Source organism: Strix uralensis, chromosome 24 (assembly GCF_047716275.1).
Source record: "Strix uralensis isolate ZFMK-TIS-50842 chromosome 24, bStrUra1, whole genome shotgun sequence".
In the NCBI taxonomy this organism is placed as follows: domain Eukaryota; kingdom Metazoa; phylum Chordata; class Aves; order Strigiformes; family Strigidae; genus Strix; species Strix uralensis.
In genome coordinates this window covers 3,616,195-3,643,920 of record NC_133995.1, presented here as the reverse complement: position 1 = coordinate 3,643,920, position 27,726 = coordinate 3,616,195, and the positions used below count along the sequence as shown (strand labels likewise).

Genomic DNA, 27,726 nt, shown 5'->3' with positions numbered 1-27,726 from the left:
TGGCCTGCAGCTGTCCTCCACTTGCTCCTAAAGGGGTGCAGGTGCCTCTCTGCTCCCCAGGGCCATGGAAGTGGCTGCATTAACCCACAAAGTTTGGTCAAAAGGGTTTGACTGCACAGGGAGAGTGGTAGGGAGCAATGTGGGAGAGATGAGACAAACAGGGCTGGGAGAGACTGGTTACTGCCTTGCACAGAAGACAGGCAGGAGAAAAGAGGGAAAATTGACTCAAAGCCAAAGTAGAAGGAGAGAGGAGACACATGGAGGGGACACAGCTCCCTGGGTGTAGCTTGCAGGGGTGGTGGGTGCTACTGGGGTCCATGGGGAGCCATCAGGGCAGCAAAGGGTAATTCTTGCAGAGTACTCTCGGGTTATGCTTAAGGGTTTACTTTCCTATCTACCTAACTCTCTGGTATGGTGGAGAGTTGGGGACTGACCCTTTGCTCTGTGGGGGTGCTGGGTTCATCTTGCTGTGGGTGCTGGCATATGTGGGGGTGCCATGGGATGGCATATCTCTTCCCATATCTCAGCCCAGCTCACCTCTCCCTGGCTATGGAGGGGAAAGCAAGGGCTTGACAGCTCTGAGGTTCAGAGCTGCAGAAATCACATTGCCCTGGGCTCTCCTGGTTCTCTCCCACCAGGACACCCCTTTGCTCAAGCACCCAGGTACCTCCATGGGTCCATGGGCACAGGGGCCAGAGGGTGAGGTGCCCCCAGCATCATCAACTGCCACTCTCCAAGGAGCCAGCGGTCTCCATCAATGGCAGAGGACCTCCTGGGTGGTTTTTATCATTTTACTTTATTTGCATGAAGATAAACTGCGCCTTTGTCTGTACAATTTCTCCTTAAATACTTGGCAACCCTTAAAAAAACAAACAAAAAAAACAAACAGAAAAAAAAAATAATAAAAGAAACCGTGCAGGCTACAATATCAAAACAGTACGATGCTTGTGAATAAATAACCCCCTGAGGCAGCTGGGGGACACGGCTGTTCGAATTGCACAGGGCTGGTGAACCCAGCCCTCCCGGGTCCTCAGGACCCCTTCCCTTGACAGCAGGAACAGTGGCCAGATGGGGACCAGGCTGGGCATGGAGGACCCCTCTCTGATCTCTCCCAGCTCCTAGGTGCCTGGCTCGGCCGTGGTGGTGCTGGTGTTTTTGTTGGTTTTGCAGCAGAAGTACTGGTTCCAGATCTGCAGGAAGGCTGTCCGGAACTTCTTGATCCTGAAGGCGTAGACGATGGGGTTCATGGCCGAGTTGCCGTGGGTGAGGAAGATGGCGATATAGGTGAGGATGTGCGGTGTCTCGCAGGATGGGCAGAACAAGGTGATGCAGTTGAGGACGTGCAGAGGGAGCCAACTGAGTGCGAAGAGGAAGAGGACCAGTGCTAATGACTTGGCGATCTTCAGCTCCTTCCCATAATACTTCTGAGGGTCGTTAGAGCTGGAGGAGACCTTCTTGTTGAGTTGCTTGCGGATGAGGTTGAAGACTTCCAGGTAGATGAGCAGCATCAGCAACAGGGGAGGCAGGACCCAAACGAAGAAGTTGAAGTACACCATGTACTCCATGCTGATGACCGTCTCAAACTGGCACTTGATGACAAACTCTGTGTGGCTGGCATTCAGCTCCTGAGTCCTCCGCATCTTGTTCAGGTTGTTCCAGCCAAACATAGGGGTGAGTCCCACCAGAAAGGAGACGATCCAACAGCAAGCGATGGCCACTGCTGCCCTCCGGGGTGTCACCACACTCTTATACCTGTAGAAGAGACAGCAACCACAGGAAAGAATTCAACACAAGTGGGATGCTCTGTGTGGGGGTTAAGACCGCTCCACATGGGGTGGCAGTGCCCATGCTGAGATGGCTTGATGCTCCTCACTCCCTTCCTTGTCAATCCATAACAGCTTGTCTTGATAGATGTGTTAATGGACTTGTTTCTCTGCGTGTGCCCTGGGAAACCTCACTGTTTCCCACCACCACCCCCTGCCCCAGGGATGGGCAGAGACCTCAGACATGATCCTGGAGCTCTGGGGGTTGATGCCAAGGCAGGAAATGCATTAGCAACCTGGAGCGTGCCTGTGTGTTCAACCCTCATATCTAGGGGGGGGTTTCATGTCGCTCCGGCAGCCCACCTTAGATCTGAGCACCCTAAACCAAGAGCAGCAGGTCACCCTTTCCTCCCACCACCCCTGCCGGCACTCTGTCCCAGACAATTTCCCCTGTGCCAGGGGAGGAAATGGCCAGCAAAAGCATCCCCTGGGACCTGCCAGGCCGGAGGAAGGATCCGACAGTGCTAATGGACCCCTGGGGAAGCTTCTGGGCACAGCCTGTTTCACTTCCTAATGTGCTAGGTCGATTGACAAAACCTCTTTCCTAATGGGCTGGTGCCAAATGATGGAGGAGGAGGAGAGCCATGCTCTGGATGAGCTCTGATCCCTCCCTGATGCCACCAGGGAGCACACCGGGGCTGGGCTCATCTCTCCAGAGCTCTCCAAGCGGGAAGTGGAGCCTGCAAATTGATTTTCCCTCCTGGCCCTCAAAGGAAAGCTTCTCCTTGGAGGCCGAGAAGATTCACAGCCTAAGTGTTATTGCTTTCCACCAGAGGGGATTGAACAAAGAATGTTTTTCTGACTGCTGAGTTTTTCAGTGATGCTGGTGTTAACCTGGCCACGGGGATCATGTGGAGATGGCTTGCAAACCTGGATCTCCATCCTGATGCCCAGAGCTCCCTGCTGCATGTCTGCAGCCTTTACCTGTGGTGGAAAAATGGGGCATTTTGTGGCTTTTTAATACAGCCAAGGACACAAACCCAAACCCGCTCTCCCTCCCCTTTGAAGGTACCTTCTCAAGACTCATATCATGGGCAAGGGGTCAGGGTGGGAACATGGAGGAGTGCAGGCCGGAGGGGTGAACATCAGTCCCCAGGAGTCCTGAGGGTCCAGAGCCATCAGTCCCTGACAGCTTTCCCGAATGAACCCCCTCTGCTCTAGGAAAAGATTCCCATCATCCCAGAGGCAGCCAGGCCCCGCGGGAAGGAGGTGGCAATGAGGGCTGCTGTTTCCTCTGAGAGCCAGGGCTGGAGCCGGAGGGTGATTTATTCGTTGTGGGGAGGAGTGAGGGCAGGAGACCCTGAGAAAGGCGCAGGGCAGGGAGAGCTGGGGCACGGGGAGGATGAGGGGTGTGGGAGAGCACCAGCTCTGTGGGCCAAGTGAAGGGAAAGGTGGGGGGGGCCCATGGGAGCGGCTGCTGGCAGAGGGATACCAGAGGCTCCTGTGGGGCTCTGTGCTGGCCCATGCACTCCACATCACCAATAACATGTCCTTGGGGAGGGCTGATGTGCCCTTCCAGCCGTGACATCCCACTCCCACCTCCCCACGCTCCAGCAGCTTGGGGGAGAGACACTAGAAACAACAGCATCAACCCCTCCCACCCCCCCCAGCTCCTTCCCATTTTGCAGTCCCTGCAAGCTGTGCCCCATCTCCCCACTCTTGGGGGTTTCTAGGGTCTTTTACTGATTTTGCTGATCATCCCAGGTGCTCCCTGCCCTGCAGAGGCTGGAGAGACAAGGCTGCTGACTAGCAGTAGTGCCGCTGCAGCCCCCAAACACCCTCTTGGGGCTTGCAGCCAACACCCAGGCACAGAACTGCCCCCAGAGCACCCACCCCTTCTCCTGCCCTCATGCCTGGGTGGGGGGAGCACACAGGACAGGGTGAGCACTGAGACCCCGTTGTTAGTCATGAACCAGGGTCAGATCAGAGGACGCAGCGTTCACTCTTGCTGCCAAAGCAGAGGGGCTGCGGAGCGGCTGCAGGGGGCCCAGCCCAGCTGGTTCTGGCCCCCCGCAGCTCCAGAACATTGTGTGTTGTTGCAGATGACTATCAGGACAGCTGCAGAGGTTGTGCAGACCTCAGGTCCCTGTACGCACACAAGCTCGCATGGTCCAGAGCGTATAACACACAAAGAGCAGAACAACCCGCCCCACACGCTGCCGGCTGCTTGTCCACCTCCCCACTTCAGTGCACGTCCCTCCCACCGCCTCACTGCACATCTGTTCTCCTCGCTGCACATCCATCCCTTCTCAATACACATCCATCCCTCGTTAATGCACATCCATCCCTCGTTAATGCACATCCATCCCTCGTTAATGTACATCCATCTCTCCGCTGCACATCCATCCCTCTTTGCCTCACATGGATGCCCCCACCCCGCTGCACATCCATCCCTCCCCCTTGCCTCACGTCCATCTCTCTACCATGGTCCACATCCATCCCTCCTTGCTGCACATCCATCCCCGCCACCTCGCTGCACATGCCTGGCCTGACACACACAACAGTTCGACATCAGGACCTGGCTCTCGCTGCTCCCTGCTTCACTTCGCACCCTGAGGTTTAAGCATGGCACTGCAGAAGCAGTTGGCAGCTGAGAGAAAATCCTGTCTGTGCGTCCCCCTCCACATGTGCACCACAGCCACAGGAACCACGGATGAACCCAAAAAATCCATAGAAAACAGCAACATTTGGAGCTGAGGCTTTGGTTCCTTTTGCTCCTTCAAGCAACAAGCCAAGGGCAGAGGCAGTGGCAGCACCCTGCAGGGAAACGTGCTCCCCCGGGGGCTCACGGGTGCCCACTGTCTCCCCTCAGCCCTACCTGGAGAATGACAAAAGCCATAAAATGACTCTGAGTTCCTCCTCCATCCACTCCACAGTGTCTGACCATGCAGCCCTCGAAGGGCTCAGCTGCTCTGAAGGCTGCAAGCCCTGCTTAAAGGAGGGAAATGCAAGATCTCACCTAATGCTCAACCCCATGGCACAGGGCATTTAGGGGGGGGGCAATTAGCAGAGGGGTCAGGGACAGACTTTGATGTGTTCCTGTGTTTCTTCCTTGGTTATGCCATAAAGAAAAAGCCTTTCTCATTTACCTCATTTTGCATTAATATGATAGGTCTGGGGTTTGGGATGAGTCTGGGAGGAAGAAGGACTAGAAAATGTTGATAATGGCTCCCAATTAATAAATAATCTTATTAGTATCATCATCACTGGAACAATTGCTAACATCATTGCAATTTTATTACTACTATTATTTTTATTAACAGCTGCGACTAAAACATCCATGATAATAGTCACCGCCATCATCATCCAATTTGGGATTGTCTCCTTTGTCTGTGGGGTTTTAAGCCTGACCATAATTGCCAGATTTTCCTTCTGCCCTCCCTCACTGGTGGTTTTTGCACCATCCCTTCCCCACAGAGATGGGCATCACCCCAAGTCCTTCTGGACACCCTGCCAAGGCCAGGAGAAAGGAGTCTGGAAGGAGCATAGCAACCGTCCAGCCTCATTGATATCCTGGTGAAATGGGACGGGCAGGAGCTTTGGTCTGGTGTGGAACAAAAATGTCTTTGAGGGTTTGGAAAATAATGCAAAGAGGCAAAATATCAATTATTGATAGAGTGTTGTTTGCATCCCCAGAGGAAGTGCAAGAACTGATGGTTAGAGGCGGAGGCAGACCAATTGTCCCCAAGGGCTGTGCAGAGCTAATGGGGAGACATGGAGCAGGCTCTTCGAGGGAGGGATGCTGCCTTGTGATGGGATGCTCCAGGAGATGGTGCAGCCAAAGTTTCTTGGGCTGAGGATGGAGTCACTGGGGGAGAAAATGAGGCTTCTTTTCTCCAGGAGATGGTGAAATGCTCCCCAGACCCTCACCCCAAGGACACTATCCATCTTTCTTTCCCTTTGCTCGTCATTCCCACACTAGATTCAACTTCTTCTACCACATTTTGATGGGGCCAGACCTCTGCATCCCTCTCTGCTGCAGTCAAGAGAGCCCAGTTCAGCCCAGAACTTGCTCTTTAGGTGTCTGGCACTGGGTGGGCAAAGCCCCTGTGGCCATCTGACATATCAGGACACATCCGAAAACAGAGAGCAACGTATTCATTGCATTTCTATTGATTTGACTTTTGTCTCAAGGTCCGTCTCCCGAGAGAGACAAAGGCTCATTTCCTAGATCTCCAACCCACAGGTCAATCCAAATCTAACACTCACATAACATCTCCTCTTGTTTTGGTTGAAAAAGCTTCGATTCCAGGTCTGGTTTGAATGAAATTTGTTTGGTTTTTAGTATTCCCGGGAATATCCTTTTTGTCCAGAAAATACTAGCAGTTGTCCAGCCAGCCCCAAGATGCAGCTTTGCTGGTCCTTGCTCTGGTAGGGTATGTTGCAGTGCAATTCCTGGGGAATTAATTCACTAATGAAGGCAGGCCATCGCTAATGAAATGAAGCTGGAGCCAACGTGGTAGGAGGAAAGGAGGCCAAGCTGACATGAAGTTCATCTGCATTATGACTGCAGCAAGGAAAAGCAGCCAGAACATGTCCTGATCTAATTGAAAATCTCTAGACAAAAGTGTTTTGATCTCAGAGGATTTTGGTTTCTGCTTTTTCCTGGCTGTATCATTGCTTCAGATCTTTCAGTGTCCTGGAGGTCACCGAGCAGGAAAACTCAGATGTTGGTGTTCAAAACGGCTCAGAAATGCGAAGCTGAGTAATGTGAAGTGGTATCCGAGTTCTGCCAGGGGCAATCTCATCCACCGCTCACGGCTGGAATGAGGAGGTCCCTGGGCACCTGCACAAGGTGGGAAGTGCTGCAGAAGGGACACTGAGTGACAGGGGAACCCTGACCATGGCTCCTTTGTCATCTCTAACCCTGGACATGAAAAGTTTATTCTCTCTTCTATCTCTTGCTTTGGCTGTTTTCCTCCTTCCCTTCAGATATTTTTTGGGCTTCATTTAGGTAAAAACCCTAAGTTCAAAATCTTGAAGGTTATCAAGGATTTGAAGGTATATTAAAATGTCTAAAAAGGTCTGTTAGCATTGACATAAATGTCTCTTAGCACCAACATCCCCCTTGCAACATTTGAGTGCATCTCCTATCTGTTCACATCCCTCCTACATGACAGTCGGAAGCTCTGCAGCTCTTTGGGGTCAAACACCAGCTGCTCAGCTGACAGGATCCATCCAACAACTGCAGCAAGTCAGCGCTAGTGATGGGCCCACATTGTCTGCAAACACTGCTTGAGCTGTTGGACGGCTCCTGTCATGAAGGCATTTCACACTGTCCTGCGTCATCCTGGCGACTCTCACAGCCAGGATGGGGGTGACAGGTGGCAACGACACAACTGTGGAGCTGATGTGAGAAAACATCTCCTCAGCAGAGGTGTGCTGACACTGTTTCAGTGTGTTGCCCTCATGGTCACATCACTTCTGGTTTTCCACCTTGGGTTTGTGACTGCTGGTGGGTGCGTTGCCATGTGAGCGGTGGCCTTGGGAGAAATGGATGTCAACCAACATCAGCCAAAGCTGGTAGCTGGATGGAGCTCTCCCTGACAGCCTGTTCCTACAAATGTTTGTAAGGGAGGACACTGGCCCTATCAGCATCTCCTTTGGGATGCATGGGGGATTGTCCTGATCCCAAAATCCCAGCCTTGTTGCTTGTCAGATGCCAGCTGGCAAGTAAAGACATGAAGAACTGGTCCAAAACCCATGGAGAGTCTTTCAGATGAGTCAGAAGAGTGCGTCCTTCTGCAGCAAGGACACTGGTGTTGGTTGGTGATGTCCTACACCAAAATAACCCAGCAGCCTCCATCAGCACTGGAAATACTTTCCAGCCTGACACTGATGTCCTACCACAGACACTTTCTAGTGCTCCAAAGGAGTCAGGAGGACCCAAGGTGCCCTGTGCGCTTGCACTGTCCCCTCCCAGCCCCTCTGGTTGGTTGGTCTGTAAGAAATTTGAACTGTGGGAGAAACCTCAGAAGTGCCAGTAGGTCCCTGGGACAAGAGGGACATGGTGAGAGAGGACAGGCCAGGTGGCTGTGGTGAGATGGTTTCCACTGTCCTGGCCTTGAGGAACTGATTTAAAAGGAGCTGAGGAGGAAAATCCCCACCTGGCACCGTGCACACATCTGTTGGCTCAGAGTGAGCAAGATCTCAGCTGGAGGGGACAGTTGGGTGAGGACAATGTTGGGTTTTCTACAGGTCACACTTTCGGTGGGGCTGCAGCAGGTTCCCATGACAGGAGAGGCACCGATGGGAGCAGACACCTTTTACCCACCACCCATGCGGATGGGGCTGCATCTCAAATCTCCACCTAGAACCTCTCTGGCACCCAATGAGACAGAGCCCAGGTCAGGGCTGCCCTGCTCCCAGCATCACCAGCTGCCCCAGTTTGGAGCTTGTACTGGGACAGTCCAAGGGACAATGGGAGAAGGGTGCTCAGTGCTCCCTGAGCCATGTGCTGCAAGATGAGGTGGGAGTCTGCAAGGGACTCCAGGGATGGATGTCCCTGATGGGTGCCAGGTCCTCCCTGCCATGCTGGTGTGAGTCCCCGCATGTGGAATGAGCCATGATTTCAGAGGTCACAGCTGCCACCACAGCTGGAACAGCACCCTGCAGAGGGGCAGAACAGGGCTCAGATGACCCCACCAAGAGACAGAGCAGCATTGTCTCACCATAATAGTGTCCTTTCTGCTTGGCATCAGCTCTACAAGCAGCTGGCACCTTTCTAAGCTCTATAGCTCAGCCCCCATGTGTGACCTGGAGTTACGACAGCTCAGCACCCCAGGCTCAGCAGAGAGAGGAGCTGGGCATGACCAACCCTCTTCTTTGAGGACTCTGCTCACAAAACACTTTGAGTCTCCTCCACTGACTGCAGCAAGAGGACATGGCACCACACCACAAGGCTACTTAATGCAAACCTCACCCAAAGACACCATGGGAGAGGCCGAAAGCTGTGTATGAGGGTGTATAGATCCACAAGTGCACTGGGGTCTGTGCATCCCACTGAAGTTCCTCCTGGTCCAGTCTGTGTCCAGGGTTTGGTTTCACCATCCTAAAACGGTACCTTTCCCTGTAGGAATTATTCTGCAACAAGTGGCTGCAAAGCACAAGCAGCTACGGCCAGGGGAAGCAGCTGGCAAGTCCACTGAATGATTCTAACCACTTTTAATAGTCAGTAATTCTTTAATGGATAAAGGCGAGGGTGATTATGAGGCTTATGAGAACAAAGCCAAAATTGACTGGTCCCCACATACCAAGACATGGTGTCCCCAGGGCTTTGGTGAGTGCTTCATTTATCAGTGGGTGAAGCTGGAGCTGGCTGCAGCTCCAACAAATGTCAAGAAAGCAACACAAAACTTAGGTTTTGTGCTCTGAGCATTCTCAGAGAAGGTTGTGAGGGGATCTGGACCATTTGCAGCCCTCCTGGACCCCAGACAGGGTCTGGGGGGATGCTGTTGCCTTGGTGTGTGTTCAGCCTGCCCTGACACATCTCCCAGGACCTTGGAGGCACCCTGGGATCCCTGAGGACTGCAGAGGGGTGTGGGCACATCCAAAACCAGCCTTAGGGACACAAACATCCCCACAAGAAGCAGGGGAAATAAGGTAGAAAAGGGCTTTATGGGCTAAAATATCTGGAAATGGGGGATGATGTTTCTACAGAGCAGCCAGGCTGTGCCAGGGTATCTTCAACCCAGACTGTCTGTGCACAACACGAGTCCATCAGCGATGTACATCCAGCGGATGGCTACAAGTGTGGGAGGAGGTGTCCTCTCCTGGTTCCAGTGGTCCATGGCATGGACCCAGAGGCCAGACACATCTCCCCACCTCTGCCGCTCTCTTGATGTCATCAGTCCTATGGGACTAAGCCTCAAAGCACACATCACAGCTCAGCCCACCTTGAGTTTGGCATCTCCTGTGGGCCAGCATCACCCACAGCCTCATGAGGCTGTTTAAGGGCTTGTTTCCCTGCTCCCCAATACCCATACACATGCCCACACTGGCCACCTGTTTTTTGAGTCTAAACCTGCCATATTTCTGGTTCCATCTAGAGGATTGAGTTATATCTTTGCCTGATGAGCCAAAGAGACTTGTCTTATCACGTCTCTGGTCCCTGGGATGTTAGGAGCAGCCACAACATCACACCAGCCTGGATGAGTTCATTGCCAAGCAGTTGTACACCCCCTCCTGCAGCTGCTCTGGCCTCGATGGAGAAGTAGCTGCTGGATAGATCCCTGCAGCCTGCTTTGTTTGGGATGTCTGTACCGCTGGACTCCCTGGGCTCTGGCAATGAATCACTTTGGGAACAAACCACAGGCTTCTAGCAACTGCAGATTTCTTTCAGATCGCTTGCCCAGTTGTCCTCATCTCAGAGGTGGGATGTGAGTAATCTCCACGGTGGCTCCACCGTGGACCGGTGCTGATGGCTTCCCCTTGGGCATCTCAGTGGCTCCCACTGTGATGGGATGCTGCAAGGGGAAGGGGGAGCACAGGAGGGCTGGAGATCACAGGGAGGGAGGATGGGAAGCACGAGGACCTTGCACATGTCCTTCCCCTTCAGGCTCTGCCCCGGGTGTGGAGGAGACACTGTTGTTGTCCAAAGAAGGCAAAGGAACACATGTCTGCTGCTGCTCAATGAGAAAGGCAATTTTTCTCACATCCTTCAAGCATCATCCTTCACCCCAGCAGCAAATATAAATCCTTTGTACACATAAAGTTAATCTTGTTTTCAAACTGGACTTGGTTTACAGCCTGTGGCTGGATCCTGACACATTCAAGTGCTCTGTCACTGCGTGAGCAGCAATTCTTGGCAAGGACCACTCACCCGGTGCTCAGCTCCCTCATCCCAAATGGGGTGGGTGGGGGTTAAGCAGGGGGTTGGGGACACCCAGGACATCTGATTCCTGAGGGAAATGATAATTTAATTTGTGCCTATGGGGGAGTGTTGCCCTCTAACCCCAGGCAGCCCCTTCATGCCCCAAAGGGAGCTGTGAGACAATCTGATGCTGTGGGCTGCACCGAGTACATCCAAGGGTGCTGAGTGCCTGCACTGGAGTGGCCATGCTCTGGATGTGTCACCCTCCTGCGGTCATGTGAAAGTCCTGAGGGTGCACCCAGTGTCCCTGATCAATGGGGTACAAGTCACACTGAGCCATAGATTTGCACCCAGACAGCTCCAGGGCTCTCTCCCAGCTCCACCATGTGTGGTCACAGCCTCCAGGATTTTTCTGGATTGCTGGCTTCTCCCTCCAGGACCCCAAAGTAGTTGGGAGGGAGATGATTTAACACTATTGGCAATGGCTGCAAAATCATGAAACGAGCTGTGGAATCTCAGAACTGGGGGAAAAAAAATGTGATGTTCTTGTCTTTTGGCTCCTGGTTTCAGGCAGCAGCATTTGTGAGCATTTCTCTGCAATGCAAAGCATGAGAAGTAGTGCTTTAAAGGAGAAAAGAAATAGAAGTTGAGATTCTTCTGTAGTACCAGGACTTTGGGAATTAGGGCACAGAGAGAGGAACAGCCCAGTCTCTAAGAGATGGGGGTGAAATTATGAAAGCTGGCTACATCGCTGATGGACAGCGTGATGGGCATGATGGACTTGTTTTCAATGTTACCCCTGTGCAATAAATTTACTGGACATTTCTAGTGTCTAAACAGTTTTGCTGTCAAAAATAGAAATTTCACACCAAAGATCTCCTTGGAGAGGGGTACAGGTCTGAGTCTGAGGGCAGTTCCCATGCACCCCCATCATGTAGCTGAGCCCCTTCTATACTGGGAGCAATGCCACCTCCAGCATAAGACAATGTCTGCAGGGCAAGAAGGTTTCAGGAGGAATCACTCAAAACCCACATGGATCCCTCTCTGTGTGGAGGTGTGCTGGAGGTGTTTCTTACCCAGCAGGGTGGTGGGGAGATCAATGTGCCTGGTCAGGAGTCTCAGGTCAACTGTCCTCGCCATGCTGGACCATCATCCTGTGGATCTGGCCACCTCAAAGGGTCTCACACATCGGCCCTGCCCCTGCTGTGGCGATTAGCTGGGAGCTGATCGCCCAGGGCTGGCTCAGCAGCTGATCCCGCGTGTCTCTGCGTGTCACTGTGTGATTAGAGAAGCCAGGGCAATGTACTCATGTAGTACAAAGGGATAAAAGGCAGCTTTGGCTATCTTCAGTGTAAATCCGGGACTTTTCTGGATAAAAGCAGTGTTTTTTCAGTTACTATTTGTATTGTACTGGAATTTTTCTATGCATTACATATTTTTATTCTTTATGCAAAAGAATGTCTTTGAAACAAGGACTCTGAAAGTCAGCCCCCAAAATGGAGAAGGGAGGGGGAAGAGGGGAGGATGAAGAAAGAAAGAAGCTCTAAAAACCACTTAAAATGCCAAATCTGTCAAATGTGGGCTCTATGAGAAATTGAAATGAGACGGCAGATATAAAATGCCTAGCGTGATTGGGCTCTGAGAGCCTCTGTGGCTCATGCTCCAACCCACAAAATGCTGTGGCTTGCAGAAAGCTGGCCATGCTAGGAGGAGGATGCCAGCTGTGCCTGGTGCCATCTGTACAGCACCAGGGCGGGTTGCCCAGTGTCACTGTCCTTCCCTGCATGTCACCACCATGCTCTGCAAATGCTGCTAAACCAAAGGAGGAGTCGGTACCTGGAGGAAGCCTCCAACCAGGTGAGTCTGAAAAGCACCAAGAGTCATTAAAAGGCAGGAGCAGATCAGAGATCCCGACTAGAAGGGAGATAAGAGGAATCTTGAGACCTGCTGTTGGCATTTCATCTGCGTTACAGGACGTTGAGCTCTGCTCCCTGGGTAAATAGGAGGCAGGAAACTGGAGATAGCATCTCCTGTTAAGAGGCATTAACACAGCCACGCAGCAGGGCTGAGGTGGGTCTTTATCTCTCCAGCGCAGAAGGACTCTTCAGAAAAAGACATATCCTAAATTACAGCTGGAACAAGAGATTAGTATCGGCTGCCTTTTAATTTCTTGTTTTTCACACTTCTGCTTGCTAACCCGACTCCTGATTTTGTACTCAACAACTGAACTCAGTTTCTCAGGCTACAACTTGTTATTGCTGTCCAGGATCCTCACAGCACAATTTGTTGCTGTAAAGGGAACATTTTCCTTCTTGCACTTAGCCCAGTTCAAAGATTAGTACATTCAAGACTGAAAAATTGGCTGGAAGTTCACAATATGAGGGAGGTTGTTTTCTCTACCCAATGTTTAAATGAGAATTAAGAGTGACGATGAGATCTCCTGTTTCTACACCTCAGAGAACATGGTAACCCAAAACAACCAGTTCAGCATCTTCTGTCCAGTGCATATTTTCCCTGATTAAAAGATCAATTTCAAATGCAAAAAGCAGTTGGATTAATTGAATTATTTTTTGCTAATGAGTTAGCTATACATATTTTCAATTAGTGAAAATAATTTTGGAGTTGCCATTTCATGGTGTTGTTGACTTCCAACTTCTGTCCAAACACAACTTGCCACAAAGCTTGAGTAAAACCTGTGTTATTCACCCCTCCACAACACTGTAAAAACAGGAGCAATGGGGATCAGAGTACATATGTGTCAAGCCATTAAGTTATTTACATTGGGATGAATCTGTCCAGTGCAGATCTATATATCTTGATCAGCCAAATGAAATGCCAAACTGCAAGTGAAGGCTCCAGTTAACACTGGAATCAAATGTTCTCTCACTGCAGAGAATCGATCTTTTGCCAAGAAAACAAATAAAAAGTGCAAAAGCAAAGCAAACCTGAAGTTTATTATTTAAACTCTCTTTCCTTTTTCAGATTTTAAAGATTATTTTTTTCCCTTGGAGGAAAACTGATTGACCTTGTTGCCTGTGAGGAAGGAGCTCAGTATTTCCATCAGGATGGTGGAGGGAAAGAGCTGAGACCCAAGACCAGGAATTGCAGTGAAATACATCAGCTGGGCATAAATTACACCCTGTGCATCTTCCTAATTACTCTGGCAGTTAAATCCAGGCAAGGAGCAATGGGCAGACATAGCTCTGCCCAGGCAGCCTGGCTGGCGCAGGGCATGGAAATGAAGGATGCATGGGCCAGGCAGGATCGGCTCCTCCCCAGGCACGAGGACTGTGCTGGTCCCTGTGAAGCCTGCAAGAGACCCAGCATCCCCCTTCCCTGGTGTACAAGGGATGTGCCGTGCTGCAAGAAGGTCCCCCGGCTGCTGGAGAGGGAGGTGCTTCGCTGGGGCTGGACCTGTGGCACTCAGGGCAGGGCATGGCCCATCGGAGCGTGCCCACCTGCATGGCTGATGCTGCGAGCATCGCGGGAGCGGGTGTAAAAGCAAGACAGGGACGGCTGCTGGTGTCTGAGCACCTTGAGCTCCCTTTGAGCAAACATAAAGAACCTGTGTCCCAGCGCTGAACGTGGGGAATGATCTCCCTTAAAATAAACCCCTCTCGCCTGCACCCACGCAGGCGTCTGCCTGGCTCTGCACAGGCTTTGCCACGTCCATCTGGACGCAGGCTGTTCTCTAAGCTCTCTCCCAGTCTCGGCTGCTCAGTGCTGCAGGCGAACAGAGCTGTTTGCACTGAGAAAATTGTATGTTTTATTTTTGCATGTTACAAGGTTTAAGTCACTGAGTGTTGTTATCAGTGCAACAAAGAGAGAGGAATAATTTAGACTGTAAGACTGTGTTAATTATGGCTATGTCTGAGACAACATTTCTCAGCATCGGCCTCTTGGTGCTTTTGGAGAGTTTGTAGCATCGTTCCCTCTGTGAACAGATGGGGAAACTGAGTCGCAGAGGGGGGCTCTGACATGCCAAGTGAAGCAAGATGAAGTGAGTCGAGTAAGAAAGGATCCCTGGTTCCAGGAGCTGGCACTTGTTTTATTTGAAAGAGGCCAAGAAAAATCATCCTGGTCTCTGGATGCAGGGAGAGAACTGGCCCAGAGAAGGTGGATAGACAGCCATGGCAGTGACGTCCTGGCTTTCTGTGCTCTGTGCCTGCTTTGAGGAGCAATGGAAAGGTGTTATTGTCACCCCAGGCAGGGTCTGGGACTGGGGGATGTCACCTCCCTGCCTCTGTGTCCCTGTAGTCCTGCACTGCTGGTACCCAGGGCTCTGTGTGCAAGAGCACCACGGCTGGTGTCAGGGACAGCACAGACAGAGGCTGGCAAGGAAGACAAGGGAAGGGGGCTGGGGAACAAATCCCCTTTCCTCCTCCAGCTCCCTTTTGTGAACAGACTTTTGTTCTTAACAAAAATCCAACTAATCCACCCAAGACTATGACGGCTGCTGAAAGTGGTCCTCTGCTAGTGCCCGGGGGGAGGGAAAGCCCAGGCAAGGAAGCGATGGGGAAAGGATGGAAAAGGCGGTGAGAGATGGGGCAAGGGCGTAAGGGGGAGCTGCTGAGTCCCACCAGACTCAGTGCAGTGAAGGGCAAACCCAGATGCCACAAAACTTTCCGGTGTATCCTGCTCTGCACTGCCCTACATCACCAAAAATGGTCCTTCATCCCCTATTTGCCCCCCCCCCCCCTCCCCCAATCTGGCCCTTAGTCCATAGGCGATTGCAGCCTGTGCTCTATAGGGAGGAAGATCTCAACCCCTTGGGGTTATTTTATACCCTCTTGCTAATGGAATCACCAATGATGTCTTCTTAATACCCAGACCTGCCTGTTCAGCAGCCCCCTGGTTGGAAAGGCAGCTACGTGCCCGGCAGCAGGCTGCAGTGGGGCTGGGTGCTGGTGGAGCAGGGGGTTCTCAGCTCATTGCTATTCTGCAGGAGACCCTGCTGGCTGTGGGGCTTTTTTGTGGCTGCCTTGGAGAGCATCAATTGCTCTTTCTTGCAACTGGGCATCCCACGCAAGAGCCGCACGCCTGCCCCAGCAGCTGGGCAGTGGTGCTGCCAGAGAAGGCATTGCCCTGCCAGGAGCCCGGACAGCCTCTGGGACAGCTGGTTTCCCATTTCATGGGCTTGAAAGTTTGGGTCACCTTGAATGAGGTGACCAGCTCCCTGAGACTGCTCCTCCCAGCCCACTGGCATCCCACATGCTGGGTTCTCCCCGGATCTCAGCTCCTGCGTCCATCCCTGCTGCATCTGGCAGGATCACTTCGAAAAATCATTAATTTATCTCCAGGATAAATCAATGCTGTTCCTATTAGCTCAGCTGTGCTGGCTGTCACTTCCCCAGCTCTGAAATGGTGCTGTTGTCCCCAGGGGGATGAGCCTCTCAAGCTGTCCCTGTCCCTCTCAGGAGACTCTCACCTGTGTGGTCTCCTCCATGCTCCGTGTCCCACTGTCTGCAAGGACCACAACCCCTGATGATTCACACCTGGGCTTCCCTCACACCCCTGTGGGCAGGGCCCTGCAGGGTTTTTCCCTGTCCTTCCTCCAGCCAGAGGTTTTCTTCCAGGCCATCAGTTTCTTTCCACTCTGAAATGACTCCTGTGTGTGTCATGAAGAAACTCATCTCCTGGGTCATTTCATCACAGTGCCTCCTCCACCTTTTCCTACTTTTATCCATCCTTCTTTGTGTTGCAGTGAGCTTTCTATCCCTCCTGCCTCCACACCAGAATATAGACCTGCCAATACACCAACTTTCTGAATTTCAGACCCCTCTTGACTCCCTCACGTTGGCTCTGACTGGTCCCACCGAAGCCCCTCTCCACGCCAAGGCTCGCGCTGTGGCTCCTTGGGATGAGTCACTCCTCCCTGCTGTCAGGCTGATTTTGAGCACAGCCATTTGGATGCAGTGGCTCCAGGGCCCCCATTCCTGAGCCTTTGTCCAGCCCTGCCTGCTCTGTCTTGGAGGCCTGGGGACTTGCAGGTCCCAGGCCACCCAGCTGGATGGCTGCCATAACCCCTCAGAGCACATCCCCCTGTCCAATAGTCACTTGTGTTTGGGTACAAGCTGCTGTGAGATGTCCTAGGCAGGAGATCTTGTTGGGTCTGGCCTCACTGACTGCAAATTGCAGCTGTGGGTCTGGGGGTCCCTCCAGATCAGACTTTGAAAACTGAGTCTGGTGGGCTTTGTCCCAACCACACTCATGGCCAAAATCCCCTTTCTGGTCAACAGAGTCAACCTGGCACTTTTAAGACACAGTTAAGCTTATTTTAACACTGTGAATGAGCTAGAAAAACCATGCTGTGATGCACCCTGGGGTGTAAAAGGAGCTGAGGGTGGCTTGGCTGTTGGTGGCCACATGACATATGTCCAACCAGAGCAAGAGAGATGTCACATGCATCTGTGCCATGTGATGCCTTGCGCATGTGCCAAGGGCTGGGCAATGACATGGGGACCAGCCTGTGGCTCCACAGCCAGTTGCTGGGGAGGGGGATGGTGCTGGCTCCATGGCAGAGGAGTGCCTGAGCCCACCTGCACACCCAGCCCTGAGCCTGGGAGTCACTTATTTCTGCTCTATTGCCTGCTCTGGTTGGTGTGGAGCGGAGGTGGGACCGTTTCTGACATCTCCCATTGATGGAGTCACATTCTTCCATCCCAGGGGTGGGGGAAGACCCAAGACCCCCCATCAAAGGGCTCCCACATGCCCTGAGCCAGATCCAGCACCGGATGACTGCAGTGACGGCACACACCACGGTGAGCTGGTCCTGACTCACTCCTGACACGCTGCCTGCAGGGCCAGGCTGGGCTGGCGGGGACTGGGCAGGCTGAATCAGCAGTTTTTTCTTTGGCAGAGCCTCCTTCTCTAGGGAGTTTCTCTTGTCTTATTGCCAGCAGCTGCACAGAGTCCTTGGAAAGCACAGGACACCAAGCCCCTACGTGCATCGTCACCACCTCCACCAACCCAGCACCCTTGGAAACACCCCAGTCACTCCAGAAAAGGGAAAACCTTCTCCGAAGTGCTCAGTGGTGCTGTTGGAAGTGTGACAGTCTGTCTGGGTCTTCCCAGGTGTTTTTGGGGTTCTGCTGCTCAACCACAGGTCTGATGGGCTATTGTACCATGCACACAGGACCATCACTCACCTGCAGTGAGGGACCTCACCTTACTCACTGTGGACACTTCGCTGTCCATCCCACCATGTCTGGGTGGCCCTGGCTGTTGGTGCTCCTCACCTTTTGCTCAATGGGGACCTCAGGGTCATTTTATATTGCCATGGGATGAAGAAATGCGAGCTGGCCAGTGTCTCATCTGCCTGCTTTGTAGAGTAGGTCCTCTTGGGTTGATGGTACCCAACACACCTGAATCACTGCTATGGAGGTGGCAGAGCCTTGATGGGTTCCATCCACCCATCTCCACCCAGTTTGATGTTTGTGTTCCCTCCAGGATGAATTCATGGAGGAGTCCCCGCACTGAGAGAATCATCCCTACAGGTGTGTTTCAGCCCCTTTTGACTCTCTTAGTAGATGGAGATGGTGTCACTTTTAATTAGGACCAACTGCTGACAAGAGTGACTTTTGGCATGCTTCACTCCAGGTTCTGCTGATCAGGGACCTGCAGCCCAGGAGGACCAGTTGGTCTCCTGGATAATCCTGGTTCATTGAGTTTCTCCTGCATGGATCACCATGGCATGGGCTGGGATCATGGAGGAGCCTGGCTGCCAAGGTGCCCTGGGCACAGTCATGACATGAGACCAGCTGATCACCGCACAGTGCATGAACATAAAGGCCAGGTTGTCCTGGCATATCTCAGCTTCCACACTTGCTGGTGTGCCCCAGCCTCCATCCCTGCCTGCTGGGGTCACCCTGAGCAAGTCACGGTGCTGCTCTGTGCCTCAGTTTCCCTGTCTGCGAATGTGCTATTGCCCTTGCTGGGAACATACTTTCAAATTTACTGGTGATGCATTGTCAAGGGTTGACAACCTGAAAATCAGTTTAACTTGAAAATCAGTAGAAATGGGGGGGAAAAAGAAGAAAATATTCCTAGAGCATGATTTTGGGGTGTAGCAGGCGAACACTGGCAAGAAGGAGCTGGTTTTCATTCCTCACCCATGCAATGCAGGCAGATGTCAGCTCTGCTGAGGGGACAGATGTTGACTCACAGCTAACGGGGTCAGGGCAAAATGATACCCTGGGCAGATTACCCAGCACGGGGACCACTTCTTGCCCCACTCAGAGATACAGGAGAAAGGCTGGACTGAGAGAGGGTGCTCCTGCCCAGGAAGCCCATCCAGGGGGTCCAGAGGCCATGCATCTCCCCCTGCCCTTTTAATCCAGAAAATTTGGAAATAACCCCAAATATCAGCAAGTCCAAAGCATCCCTGCACAGGATTCACCACTCCTCTCCCCTTCCCTCTGTGCTACTGAGAACGGAGCATCCCATGGTCAGACCCTTGCTGCATCCCAAGGAGAGGGACACCCACAAACCCCAGCATTTTCCCTAAGAGCCCAGGAGCTGGGGACACTGCTTACAGCCCAAGTCACTTCCCTCTGGCCGGCATGGGAGCATCTGTAGCTTTTTCGAGTGACCTGATTTTGCGTCTGTCAGCAAACGTCTTGTGGCATCGCTGCAGCAGCTGTGAGCACTCCCACTGAGCCTAATCCAGACGTCCCCTCACCGAGGGAAGAGAACTCGTGGCTTTGATCTCTGACTTAGCTTGCTCTTGGCTGAAAATTACTCTGCGGATCACAGAAAACCAGCTCATCTGGGTATTTACCAGGATCTCAAGACCAATATAACCTGCTGGTAAATCCCTTTCAATTTCCAAGGCTCTGAGTATTTTGGTGATACCAGAATTGAGCTCCTGATCCTGGACCGGCACAGCTCATCCATGCACCCCAGATCTGGTTTGAGCAGAGCTCGGTGCGAAATGCTTTCTCTGATTAAGCACCCACACACTGAACTGGTGCAAGGTGCTGGAAACTGCGGCTTGGAAACAGCCCAAAGTCTCCAGCAAACCTCTCTGGACTGTGATTTCTGCCTTTTATTCTTCATCCTTGGTTCAGATTTACCTGTTCGCTGGGAATGAAGGTCTCCATAGATCACCCTGTTTGCTAAAAATATACCTGGTGGAGGGCAGCAAGGGAAGAAACCAAAGAGGCAGCTGCAAAGACCTGCCAGTCCCTAAAATTTCTCTAGTTTAGGAAAAGTGGGACAATTTTCCTTTCGCAGGGACAGGGCCTATAAGGATGGATGGCATATTTTCATTGACTACCGGAGGCTGAAAGAAACCTAGATGAGCTCCCAGGTATGCAAGCACCCCTGCAGCTCTCTGAGCTCACACTCCCAGCTCCGAGTCACCTGGATGCTTTTGAAATGTTTCCTCTGAATTTAAAAATAAGCCTTGGAAGGGTCACAGTGGTTTATTCACTTGCCTGGCTGGACAGGATCACTCGCCATTGCCTTCACTTATTGACTGCTGTTTTGGCCAGGCTGGCTAGAGACATCTCCAGTCACCCCTGCCTCCCTGGGGACATGTGAAACCCATCACCTGGCCAGCAAATTGCCCTCAGGTGGACCATACATTTCCTTTTCTTAATTTAATCCCATTGCTCTGGGTTGAAACCCTTGTGCCCACCTGAAAAATTGCTTCCACGGTTTGATACCCCCCACCTTCATTGGATACTGTCCCCAGGGGACCAGCTCCCACAGGCATTGGGGTCACCACACATCCCAGCCTGCTCCAAAACCTCCCCATCTCCATCCTGGACACATCTGCTGGGTCTCAGGGCCCAAATGTCCAGGGACGTTTCCTGGCACTTAGCGCTGGGAGTGTTGGAAAGGTTTCCCATAGGCCCTTAGGTGCTTTGGTGACTGGGAATTTGGGCCAAAGCAGGGTCTCATCCTGATGTCCTCTTTATACCCCCTCCCATGGCAGTGGGGTGCCCATTGCTCTCCTGTCAAGACCCTCCATGAACTCTCAGTGGAAGAAAGGGGGGAAAACCATCTCAGACAAATGTCCTGCTCCACGACCCAGCTGGCTGAGGGTGATGAGACTTCCTAGGCTTCCCTGTGACCCAGCCCCAGCTGGCCCCACGCCTGCAGCCCTTGGCAGGCCTGGAGAGAAGGGGAAAGAGCGCTGCAATCCCGCAAGAGCCCGAGCTCAGGCAGGAGCCTGAAAAACAGCAGGGTCAAGGCGGGGGGAAATCTTCTCCCTTCCACTGACAGATCCATCCAAGATCTCGCAGGCCACCTGCAAGTCCTCCTCACCTCCTGGCTTGCAGGCACTGCAGTTCAGGGCCGAGGGATGCTCCTGCAGTCCCGAGCTGTTTTATCTCATCAGGCTCAGGACAGAGCACTTCTGAATCATCAGAGAATGGCAACACTCACTGCAGAGCCACCCACAGACCCTGCTTTATCCTGGGCTCTCCCCCTGCTGCACCCCAGCCTCCTGCCTCCCCATTTCCTCGCAATTTCCAGCCTGGTTTGGTCTAATTTCCATGGCTCTGCAGCCTCACGTGTGCATTCAAAACCTTCAGCAACACAAAATGCAGCTCATCCTGGCAGGATGCTCCTCAGGACGCCACAGGGTGGGAAGGGCAGGGCTAGGGGGGAAGAGCTGGTGGTCCAAGAAAAGTGGACAAGATGAGGACTGCCAAGACACGACCAGGCTGCATCTGTGCATCCAGCATTCCTGGACAAGGGGCTACAGTTCAGCGTGTCCTGAGGTCTCCAGCTCCTTCTGCCATGGCCCTAAAAAGCCCAACGCAGCATCTAAAAGCAGAGACGGGGGGCCCCTGAGCCAGTGGAGGCTGGCGCCAAAGGAGCTACATCCCCCCCACAAACATCCCTCCGGCTCCGTCCCCTCCAGCATCCTGCCGCCAGCCGCCACAGGGATGCCGAGGGGCCGGTTCCTGCCGGACGCCCCTGGCCAGCTGCTTCCCCTCCCTTTGAACTTGTTTCATCTCCCCCAAGTGTGGCTGCGAGAGGGAAGTTTGGGCTGGGCTGGGGGACCCCGCTGCGCCCAGCTAGGGGGGACAACAGGACGGGGGTCCTGTCTTGCTGCTGGGCGGGGAGGAAGGATGCGAGAGGGAAGATGTGAGCTTTTCTACCAGCATCAAGGCAGCAAACCTATTTTAGGTGGTTTTCAGCTATTTAGAGTGGTTTCTGTGGAGGCTGGGGAGCATGATACCCTCTGCTCCAGCCTGCTCAACCCGAGTGATGCTCTTGCATCCCTCCATAGCCAAGAAGAGGCACCTTGGGGGGAGGCAGCATCCTTCAGACCCCAGCAGTCAAGAGGGATGCTACACAGGGGTTTGGGGCAGAGAGAGAGGGTTTGGTGGGATATCCTGGTCCCCTGACCATGCTGGGTGTGTATTGGATTTACCTCCAAGAGCAGGAGGAAGGAGGTCCCAACTCAGAGCCATGCAAGAGCCCTCTTCAACCTGAAAAATCTGCCTCCACCTTGCAGGAATGGCCCACATTTGTCTGTGTTTCTGTGTCCATGAGAAACACAGCCATGGGAGTGAGGAGGGTGCCTGAGACGGAGCATCGGCTGCTGCTTGGGCATCTCCCACTGCCATCCTGAGACACATTACAGATGTTTCAGGGCACCATTTGCTCAAGACATGCTGCCAGCAAACACCCAGCTGCAGGGCCCCAATACTCCCGATCTCCCCCCAGGGCTCGCTCTCCGTCTTGGTGCACAGGCAGTGGATGGGTCCATGGCTTTGCTGGAAGAAGGAGCAAACCTGTCGGTTGTTCCCCCATGCTTGCAGCCCCCAGGGCCATGATGTGTGGGGAGCTGGAGTGATGTACCATGTTTCCCCCTCCCTGCCTAGCTGCGCTTCCAGTCTCTGCTCTGCCTAATTAAATAGAAACCTGAAAAGTCCAGTGGTGACTTTGCTTCTCCTTCAGACAACTCTTCCCAGCCAACAGTCCCGTTGGCTTCTCACCCCAATTAGCCAGTACCTGACAGGAACGTGCAAACTCTTGCACACCCCCTTCATGGAACCCAAAATACAAGTGGTGCTTTGCTGGGGACCCCCAGAATGGAGATGGCATTTGCGGGGTGGTCGGCACGAGCATGGAGCAGAGATGCATGGAGCCTCTCTCCTTGCTGCTCCCAGTCCCTGTCTCTATGAAATGCATTTCCCTTCCTGGCTGTGCCTTCTCCCTGAGCCTCAGCAGAGCCAGGGCTGCCTGTGAGTGGATAGCAGGGCTGGGGAGGTTTACACTAGATATTAGGAAGCATTTCTTTACAGAATGGGTTGTTAGGCGTTGGAATGGGCTGCCCAGGGCAGGGGGGGAGTCCCCATCCCTGGAGGGGTTGAAGAGTCGGGTTGACCCAGCGCTGAGGGATCTGGTGGAGTTGGGAACGGTCAGGGTGAGGTTCATGGTTGGACTGGAGGAGCTTCAAGGGCTTTTCCAACAGAGATGAATCTGTGATTCTGTGTTTCTGTGGATTCCCATGCACGACAGCCCACAAGACCCCCTTGGCCATGCTGGGCCATGTGTGGGTCACACTGGCAAGCATCCACCCTGTGCCAGGCTCATCTGGGGACTTGCTTTGGCACAGGAGCAGCTGTAACATGCACGCTGTCTGCTGACCCTGTCCCCTCCATGCCTGATGCTGGCCAGCCACGTGCTGGAGGGGATGTCCTGGCTCCATGTCCTGGCTGCCCTAGGGATGTGACTGAGACAGAAATCACTCCACATTGCTCCCCACCTGCCTGTAAATCTCTTTGGGATGCCATCACTGCCCAGGACTGGATGCCAGTGGACCCCTGGGGACATTAGGAGCCCTCCCTGAGGTCTTGCAGGCACGAGTAGCTGCATGTGTCTCGCTGGGGACCCAGGTCCTGCCGAGATGTCACAAGCTCTCAGCAGCCAGCACCAATTTGCACACTGGTGGGTTCAGCATCGCGGTGAGGAACGACACCACAAAGCCGTGATTCAAGCTGTCAGAACTGTAAAAATGTTTTCAGTATCATCTTTTAGCATCTGGCAACAGGTTGGGAGAAACTTGAGGCATTTCAGATTCAGTGAATATTCTTTAGTGGCGTTTTCTGTCCTATTTGTAACCTCCAATGTTTTGCTGTTGCTGTGTCTAGGGCACAAAAAACACCTAAAATCACCACATTTGCCAATTGCCAGGAATTCACTCCAGGGAAAAAAGGAAATGTCTAGGGATAAGTGAACAGGAGAGCTGGCAAAACTGAACCCTTCTTGTTGAGGCTATGAAGCCTTCCAGTAGTAGAATAGGCTACAGGAAGTCCGAGGAGAATCTCGTGATGCCGAGTGCTCAGGCACATAATGGGATAACAAAATTCAGGGTCGATGTTGCATGAGAAAAACCCACCCTAACTATACACAGCACAGGGGGCTCTAACTTAATATTGCTCCCAGGAAAGCTCCTGGGCTCAGGGCATAAATCTCCACAAAAAGGCCCATCTGATGCTCAGAGACAGCAAGGGAGGAAAAAACACTGAGTTTGTTAGAAAAATGACTGACGAGAGCTAGGCAGTGTTGCTATGTATAAAGCCGCAGTACTCCCACACCTGAACCCATCTCCACTGTGCAGGGGATGCAGGAGGACCAAAAAAAGCACCGAGAGCAATGACAGGGTGAGAATCACTTCAGTTACACTGACAGGCTGGAAGACGAGGATTTTTCAGCTGGGAAAATCACACTTAGGGAGGAAGTTGGGAACGGTCTGCAAAATTGTGTGTGGCAGGGAGGGGGTGGGCAAGGGACTGTGGTTTTATCCTGCCCCCCCACCTTTGCCTTACGCCCCTTTAGTGATCAGCCTCTGCTGGCCGTGGCTGCAGGAAAAACCCCAAAGCAACAGATTTCTGGCCTGATCCAGTGGATCTGGGGACACTGAGCACTCCGGAGCAGTCAGTTATCTCAACACAGGTGCCTACTGTCCCTGTTTCCCTGTACAGGAAGGCGATTCCTGCCCCGGGAAGGGTCCTATGCCCACTGGGGTCTGTGCAGGCTGGAGAGGTGGGATGTGTGAACTCCATGGAGTTCAACAAGGCCAAGCGCAAGGTCCTGCCCATGGGTCGGGGCAATTCCGAACACAAATACAGGCTGGGTGAGGAGTGGATGGAGAGCAGCCCCAAGCAGAAGGACTTGGGGGTATTAGTGGATGAAAAACTGTCTGTGAGCCAGCAACGTGCACTCGCAGCCCAGAAAGCCAACGGTGTCCTGGGCTGCATCCAGAGCAGTGTGGCCAGCAGGTTGAGGGGGGGGATTCTCCCCCTCTGCTCTGCTGTCATGAGACCCCCCTGCAGTGCTGTGTCCAGCTCTGGGGGCACCAACGTCAGAAGGACGTGGACCTGCTCAAGCGTGGCCAGAGGAGGCCATGAAGATGCTCGGGGGGCTGGAGCACCCCCCTGTGAGGACAGGCTGAGAGAGTTGGGGGGGTTCAGCTGGAGAAGAGAAGAGAAGAGAAGAGAAGAGAAGAGAAGAGAAGAGAAGAGAAGAGAAGAGAAGAGAAGAGAAGAGAAGAGAAGAGAAGAGAAGAGAAGAGAAGAGAAGAGAAGAGAAGAGAAGAGAAGAGAAGAGAAGAGAAGAGAAGAGAAGAGAAGAGAAGAGAAGAGAAGAGAAGAGAAGAGAAGAGAAGAGAAGAGAAGAGAAGAGAAGAGAACTTAGAGCGGCCTCCCAGGACTTAAAGGGAATACAGGAAAGGGGAGAGGGACTCTTGATCAGTGGGTGTAGGGATAGGATGAGGGGTAACAGTTTTAAACTGACAGAGGGGAGATTTAGATTAGACGTAAGGAAGAAATTCTTTACTATGAGGGTGGTGAGACAGTGGACCACGTTGCCCAGAGAAGCTGTGGCTGCCCCCTCTCTGGAAGGGTTCAAGGCCAGGTTGGACGGGGCTTTGGGCAACCTGGGCTAGTGGAAGGTGTCCCTGCCTGGGGCAGGGGGGTTGGAACTAGATGAGCTTTAAGGTCCCTTCCAACCCAAACTGTTCTATGATTCTTTGGGGGGTGGGTTCTTTGTGCTGATGAAGGGTCGTGGACCACTCCAGCAAATGGGCTGGAGCCCGTGTCTGAACTGCAAAGGGGTCAGTGGGGTGACACGAGCTGGGTGTGTGCTCAGCTGTCCTGGCTCTCAGCAGCAGGAACCTTCCCGGAGCCAACGGCAAAAGTGTCCCTGTGGCCCAGGCACATCCTCGGACAGAGCAAGGGGAACCAGTGACAGCAACTGCACAGTGAGGGGCCAAGCCGAGATGTGCAGGCTTCACTCGAGCGGTACCAACGCTGGGTGTCACATCCCCTTCCAGCCCCACTGATGCCCTCTGGTCCCACTGTGGCACCCTGGCCCCACAGCTGCCTCCCCCCAGCCCCAGGAGCTGCCGCACCACACCGGCAGGGAGGGAGCCGGCAATGAAGCAGTTAAATATCTCCTCCAGGTATAGCAGAGTTCAAATAAAGTGCATCCCCCTCGTTTATGCCCCATGGTATTTGCTATGAGCTTGGCTTTGGCAACAGTACAGATGACAGGAAGGGGAAGAAACAGGGAGAGGAGTCATTTGTGGGGCAGCCCCATAGCTCTCTCCTGGGTGAGCCTGCTCCATGAGACATGCCAGGCTGTCACCTCTGGTCCCTCAGAACCCCAGAGCTGTGTCCCATATGTCCATGAGCAAGCAGGCTATCACCCTCAGGCTCCTGGGCTCCCCATGGCAAGGGAAAACCTGGGCTGAAGACAGACCTATCATCCCCTTTCCACACCCTGAAGTACCCGCCCTGGGTGCTCTCCCCTGTGCCGTGGGACTCACTTTGTCCCAGCCACGGGGACCCTGAGAGGGGCTGCCACAATGCATTCTCTGCCTGCACACCCAGCACCCTCCTGAACCCCCAAAGTTGTCAGAGGCTCCGGACTCCCCCAGCCCAGCCTGCCCTGATTGCTGCTGCAGCCAGATGTGCCCGGCGGGCAGCATGGAGGAAGACCTTTCTCCCAGTTCTTCTCCTAGATTTTGGGGCATCCTCGCTCCCTTTTAACCCCCGCAGCAGCCATGGCAGAGCCAGTCCCGACGCATTTTCCTACCTGACGGGGATCTTCACCCGCAGGTATCGATCCACGGCGATGGCCAGGAGCGCCAGGATAGAGCTCTCAGTGAGGATGAGGACGGGACAAGCCACCATGAGGCAGCTGTAAAACTCTGTCTGCGGTCCGATGTTGATGATGATGGCCAGGGGGATGACCAGAGCCCCCACGGCCACGTCGGCCACCGCCAGCGAGACGATGAAGCAGAAAGTGGCATCTCGCAGCGCCTGGTTCATCTTCACAGCCCAGATGACCAGGATATTCCCTGGCACGGACACCAAAGCGATGAGGACTTCGATGGAGATGTAGGCAGCCTGGAAGGCTGAGACGGGGTGTGCCATGATGCTGCGGTGACCCCCCCACTCCCGCTGGGGTCCCTCGGTCACCTGCAAACGCACAGGGAGGCTGTTAGCAACTGGCATCGTTAACTGCGCTGCGAGCCGGGATGGAGCCTGTGCGGGGGGTGGGAAAAAAAAAAACCACAACAACAACCCTCTCCCGTCTGTGCCGTCCCCTGGGGCTCCCGCCCCCCTCTCCCGGGCTCATCCTGCACCCACCTCCATCCCGCTTCGCAACCGCTCCGGAGCTGCGGGAGCCGCCGGTCAGCCCCGGGGAGAGCGGCGGAGCTTCCCTCCGCCCTCGGGGCCGCCCCGGGGCCGTCTGCCAGAGCCCCTCGGGGCCGATACAGCCGGAACGGAGCCGCCGTTTCCCCCCCCGCCCCGCTCACCCCCCGCTTCTTCCTCCCGCCGACCTCGCACCGCACCCCGGCAGCAGCCGCCCGGCCCCAACCCACCTCACCTTGTCCTGCAAGCCGAGGGCTTGTTTTGGGGTGCCCTCACCCCAAAATAGCAAGAGGTCTTCACCCGCAGGGTAAGGCGGGGGGCATGCTGGGGAGGGGGGGCGGCCGGAGGGATGCTCGGGGCGCTGGGTACCGGGCTGGCCGCGGCGAGCGGGGCTGGGTCGGTCCCCGGTGCCCGGCACCGTTGGGCTCCTGCAGGCTCTGCCAGCTCCCAGCCGGAGCTGGAGCAT

At 53.6% G+C, this 27,726-nt stretch overlaps 1 protein-coding gene across 2 annotated transcripts; it reads right to left on the bottom strand.

Annotated features, from left to right (window-relative positions):
• Positions 1 to 777: 777 nt before the first annotated feature.
• ADORA1 (adenosine A1 receptor) lies at positions 778 to 27,726 on the bottom strand. 2 transcript variants are annotated; one of them, XM_074893792.1, is made up of 3 exons: positions 27,496 to 27,726; positions 26,698 to 27,083; positions 778 to 1,752 (listed from the first exon to the last, which is right to left on the bottom strand). In XM_074893792.1, the coding sequence occupies exons 1-3, from the start codon at positions 27,724 to 27,726 to the stop codon at positions 1,119 to 1,121; spliced, it is 1,251 nt and encodes a 416-aa protein (XP_074749893.1). In that variant the 3' UTR covers positions 778 to 1,118. The 2 variants fall into 2 exon arrangements, with proteins under 2 accessions (XP_074749893.1, XP_074749894.1); XM_074893793.1 differs by lacking the exon at positions 27,496 to 27,726 and adding an exon at positions 27,255 to 27,288.

Excerpts from the sequence above, each read along its gene's own strand:
- ADORA1 (XM_074893792.1), bottom strand. The coding sequence starts at position 27,726 with ATGCTCCAGCTCCGGCTGGGAGCTGGCAGAGCCTGCAGGAGCCCAACG. Across the intron at positions 27,084-27,495 it reads CCCTCGGCTTGCAGGACAAG|GTGACCGAGGGACCCCAGCG; the intron begins GTGAGGTGGGTT and ends GTGCGTTTGCAG. Across the intron at positions 1,753-26,697 it reads CGGGTGAAGATCCCCGTCAG|GTATAAGAGTGTGGTGACAC; the intron begins GTAGGAAAATGC and ends TCTCTTCTACAG.